The 5,415-nt window shown below is 36.0% G+C and overlaps 1 protein-coding gene across 1 annotated transcript; it reads left to right on the forward strand.

The window, feature by feature from the left end:
* The first annotated feature begins 1,268 nt into the window (after nt 1–1,268).
* LOC113699126 (probable carboxylesterase 18) lies at nt 1,269–4,496 on the forward strand. Its single transcript, XM_027219247.2, has 2 exons — nt 1,269–2,050; nt 3,817–4,496. The coding sequence occupies exons 1-2, from the start codon at nt 1,421–1,423 to the stop codon at nt 4,249–4,251; spliced, it is 1,065 nt and encodes a 354-aa protein (XP_027075048.1). The 5' UTR covers nt 1,269–1,420; the 3' UTR covers nt 4,252–4,496.
* The last annotated feature ends 919 nt before the right edge of the window (nt 4,497–5,415 follow it).

Genomic DNA, 5,415 nt, shown 5'->3' on the forward strand with positions numbered 1-5,415 from the left:
AAGAAAACAGGACTATCAAAGTGGGACGGAGAGAGTACTTATTTGATGTAATATATGTGAAATAAAAAAATAATTAAATAATATATTAATGATGCAAGCAAGTCAGTGTGTGCAAATAAGATGAAAATAATATGTAATTCAAACACACTCCATCCCTTGGAAAAGTTTAAGTTAACTACTTCAGCTTTTACATTAATTACAAAATTTGGGGATTTGTAAGTGTAACCGCGTGGGTGTGAATTGTATTTGATTTGCTTTTATATTTCATTTGATCTGCATAGTAATTATGCATTTATTATTTTAATTTTTTTGTAATCATTTAAACATAAAACCAACTAATCCATATCTTGTCTCGTGTTTTTTTATATCTTATTTTGATTATCTCTTTGAATGGCAGTTTTATTTTAAATGTTGCTAAGGATTTTTAATACATCATTCTAAAAATTGTTGATGAAATATTAAATCTTATTTTTTTCAATGGGAATACGAACGCTCCTTTTTTTTTTTGAAAGGAAGAATAATAAAATAGCACTTTTTATCGTGACAATGAAATGCCGAAAGTGGATGTGTGCGCAGGCGCCCAGCAATTTCCTAGGAGTCATCTAGATGTAGGTGAGCCTTGAGTGACGTTAAAATCAACCTGCCCTGACTTTAACTGATTTCGACCGTCAAACAAGAAAGCTTAAAAGTATCTTTTTCAGGCGAGCTAATTTTATTTTGCACCCTTCAATTATACTCTAGTTTAATCTCTAAACTCTAAAAATTACGCCAATTTAGTCCCTAAATTATAAGTTGATCCCCGCTTTGATTTCTAAACTCAAACATAGGACATTTAGTCCGTAAACCATGTCACGGTTGCAAATTTGGTCTCTAAACTCCATCTGTCCCCATAATTTTGAAATTTTTTAAAATTATTGTTTAATCCTTTTAAAATTAATTTTGCCGATTTCCTTAACAATTGTCCTTCAATAGAATGATTTTTATTTTTTAGTTTAGGATTTATATTTAAAGTGTCATAATAAATAAATAAATAGATCTTATATATACTGACAGTATATATATTATTACGATTAAATACATGATACATGTATAAAATTTGGATTTTAAATTCAAATTTAAATTATATGTCATATATCTAATAATGAAAATATATATACGCGATAGACTATCGATGTATAGAAGATTAATTCTATATATATTAGAGATCAAAATGAGAATGAAGGTATAGTTAAGGGGTGCAAGATAGAATTAATCCTTATTAAATCTTAAAAGCAACCCCCATGCCCCAGCCCACGAGATCTGTCAGGCATGTCAGTATAACAGCCAAATCGGGTCCATATCAGTCGCACTAAGAAACAAAAAAGACCATATATCTCATTCTTCCCGTTCTTGCTCTCTGTCCTCCACCATTCCACCTACCATGGCACTTTCCGATGAACTTCCACCACCACCGCCACCGAAGGCTGCTAAAATATCATCTCCAGCACTCCCATGGCGAACTCGAATCTCAATCAAAATCATAAGCACCATAACGACCGCCTCCAGACGTCGAAACGGTACTGTCAACCGCACTCTCCTCAGCATGTTCGGCTACAAATGCTCCGCCAATTCCACACCAATTGGCGGCGTCTCCACCTTCGATATCACCGTCGACCCCACTCGCAAGCTCTGGTTCCGCCTCTTCGTCCCTGTTGCTGCTACGACGTCGTCTTCGGTACTTCCTGTGATTGTTTTTTTCCATGGCGGGGGATTTGCTTATCTGAGTCCTGATAATAGGTCCTACGACGCCGTCTGCCGCCGTTTCTCGAGTTCTGTGCCGGCTATTGTGGTCTCCGTGGATTACAGGCTGGCACCTGAGTACCGTTGTCCCGCTCAATACGAGGACGGATTCGACTGTCTCAGGTTTCTGGATGATGAACAGAAAAGGAAGGGTGTGTTGCCGGAGAATGCTGACGTGTCACGTTGTTTTCTCGCCGGAGATAGCGCCGGAGCTAACTTAGCCCACCACGTGGCCAAGCGAGCTTGCGAGTCGGAGTTTAAAACACTCAAGGCAAGTCCACGGAATGTCTTTTTATTACATCATTACCTAAAATTAATGACAATTTGCAATTTAACCCCTTGATTTTTAAATTGTGGTCTTTGTTCCTCCTAGCATGATCCTTACTTGTCCTAATTTGCATTTATTTTTTTAAAGCTTCGACTGTTATAAAAATCAAGAAGTAAAGTGAAAAATGCAATAGAATTTTGAATCGAAATTTGACATGCCAATTTTCACGTTTTGGCTAACCTTAACTCAAGATTCCCTTGTATCTATTGTTGAGCTAATTCATGTTTGGACCACACCTGTCAATGGAAATGGATCTGAAACGTATCATTCATTGTACGGTGCTGCCTCCGTTGTAGTAGCATAGAATTTAATGTACTTCCATGACAATTTAATCGGGCCATAAATTCAAATCCGCCCAGACCCTGTAACAATTGAATCAGGTCATAACCACTTAATGCACAAAGGCATGATCTTCCATATCCCAGGCAAGGCTAGAAGTAATTTGGTACCACGAATTATTGTTAAAACTTTCCTAATGCATGTGTTAAGGAAAAAGATTGGACCACATGTTAGCCCACCTTACGTTAGATCCATGTCTGCATCAAGGACGCTGATAGAGCAGTTTCAGCAAACCACCTTGAAGCATAACTTTCGTGAAGCCAATCATCGTGCAGATGCATTGGCAAAGAAAGTAAATTTTGTGAAGCCAATCGTTGTGCAGATGCATTGGCAAAGAAAGGTAGCGTGTAGGCATGATCTTCTATATCCTAGGCACGACTTGAAGTAATTTGATAGCACAAATTGTTGTTAAAAATTTTTCAATCCATGTATTAAGGAAAAAGACTAGAGCATGCATGTGCTAGGGCACCTCACATTAGATCCATGTCTCCGTCAAGGATGCTGACAGAGCAGTTTTGGCAAACCACCTTGAAGCATTACTTTCGTGAAGCCAACCTTGTGCGCATGCATTTGCAAAAGAAAGGTAGCGTGTGGGATAGTTTTTTTTGTTTGTTTGTTATGCCCACTGCCCAGCTTTTGTATCCCTTCTTTTGGATGATATTAGGGGCTTAGCTTTGCCAAGGATGACTATACTTAATGACTCTTAATTTGTTGGTTGCATACTTTTAAATTTAAATTATCCTTTTTTCTACCCCAAAAAAAAAATATAAGAATATAGCTAAATTTCTAATTCGGGTTGATTAAAGTTTGCCTTTAGATTCGAAAATTAACTATTTCCTCTGTCCTATTTTGATAGTCCTAGTTTTTTTTTTTACACAGTTTAAGAAAAAGTAGTTAACTTTGTTGGAAAAACAAATTTAGATTGCTATTTTCCTAAAATATCCTTACATTAAATAAAGTTGGCTTTTCATATATCAATATATTTTGGAAAATCTAAATGCATTAAATGGGATAGGTTATATTCAATACTAACAATCTATATTAAATAAGATAGTTTATAGTAACAACAACTTACATTGAATAAAGGGTATTTTAGAGAAATTAAAAAATATCTATATTCTTCAATTGAAAAGTGAATTATAATTTGGAACAGATAAAAAAGAAAAATATGACTATTAAAGTGGGATGGAGGGAGTAGTATATAGCGGGCTCTAGAATCAAGTGTGTTGAGAACAGTGACATGCCCCTTTTGTCGTGTTTTTGTTTGATGAACTTGCTGAGATGTCTCTTTCTACTTTTCTGTTACTATCTCTACCATTCCTTTCTGAGTTACTTTTTTTTTTTTTTTTTTTTTTTTGGTGAAAATTAAGGTGATAGGACTGGTGGCCATACAACCCTTTTTTGGTGGGGAACAAAGGACAGAGTCCGAGATAAGTCTAGCTACCATTGATCCACTGGTCTCAATTGCAAGAACTGACTGGATGTGGGAGGCATTTCTACCGCCAGAAGAAGGGATGAACCGTGACCACGAGGTGATTAATGTGAGCGGTCCAAGAGCAGTCGATCTATCAAGATTGGATTTTCCGGCCACCATAGTTTTCATTGGTGGCTTTGATTCACTCAAAGATTGGCAAAAGAGGTACTATGAATGGCTGAAGAGGTCTGGTAAAGAAGTCTACTTGGTGGAGTACCCAAATATGGTTCATGCCTTCTACGTTTTTCCTGAACTTAAGGAATCGGAAGATTTGATTGCACATGTCAAGAAATTTGTCCACAAGCAATGCTCCAAAGTTGTTGAAAGTTGAAACTAGTTAAGACAAGTTTGTTGGCTTGTTTACCAAACTTTGTAGGGTTTGATTAGGTGCCCCGACTGAAAATTTGGGGGATTAGGGGGGGGTTAGTGAGAGAGGTCATCTGTGAAAAGATTTGTTCCACGTCAAGAATAAATTGGTAAACAACTAAAAGGATTATCCTAAATTCAACGGTATGTATGCATTCACATACACGTTCTAGGGTTGATATTAGCAATAAATCCAGTGTTTAAGTTGCATCTTGAATTGAGCCCAACCGCTGCTTTTCTGTGGACTTGAACCTTTGAAATGACATAAATGCCCTCAAGTTTCTCTCATTATCTGAAACAAAATTGTGGAGGGACCAAGGCTATATCACTCGCAAGCTTGAGGTGTTAAAGTTCGATCAGAAAGATTTAATGCGTTTAATGCGGTGCAAGAATATAAAGTCATGAAGTGAAAATATACCAGCCAAAATCTTTTAAGTTATTTGACGCAGCAAATTTCTACAACGTTGAACAAAAGGGTTAATGGTGTGGGCCTCTCGACCAGGCTGCAATAATGGCATCGTAGCGGAAAACAGAACGTCTCATAATTATTTGTACGAGTTGCGGAACCACAATACGTTCTCGGGAATCGTACATAACACTCAATTATTGTTTGGGTTAATAACACTTTGCCCCTTGAACTTATGGGGTGGTCACACACTTTGACGTCTTGTACTTCAAAAATATACATTTTACTCCCAAATGAATTATATTTTGTACTTTCAATTTTGACCAGCCCATGTGCATTTTTTTTTCAAATTACCCCAAACTTCATAATTTCTCAATAGTCAACTTTTATATTTTTATATTTTCAAGTTCTGCATTTATCGTAATATTCTGCTATTGCATGCTATGACATTAGAATACAGGATAAACTAAATAAAAAACTTCCCCAATTGCTACCTTATCCCTACCCCTTTTCACTACGCATTGTGGCCACTACTTTTTTTAATTTAACATAATTATATATATATATATGTGTCTATATATCACCAATAATATTCGCAATTATCAGTCTTTTGAATATTTAGCCAAAAAACAATTGAAATTATCAATAATTTTTTCACATTTGATACTACGTAAAACAAAAGTGAAGCAAATTGATATAACAAAAATCATACTTTTACTACAA

Source organism: Coffea arabica, chromosome 7c (genome assembly GCF_036785885.1).
Source record: "Coffea arabica cultivar ET-39 chromosome 7c, Coffea Arabica ET-39 HiFi, whole genome shotgun sequence".
NCBI classification, from domain to species: Eukaryota; Viridiplantae; Streptophyta; class Magnoliopsida; order Gentianales; family Rubiaceae; genus Coffea; species Coffea arabica.

Coding starts and splice junctions, on each gene's coding strand:
- LOC113699126 (XM_027219247.2), top strand. CDS start 1,421: ATGGCACTTTCCGATGAACTTCCACCACCACCGCCACCGAAGGCTGCT. Junction 2,051..3,816: donor CGGAGTTTAAAACACTCAAG/GCAAGTCCACGG, acceptor GTGAAAATTAAG/GTGATAGGACTGGTGGCCAT.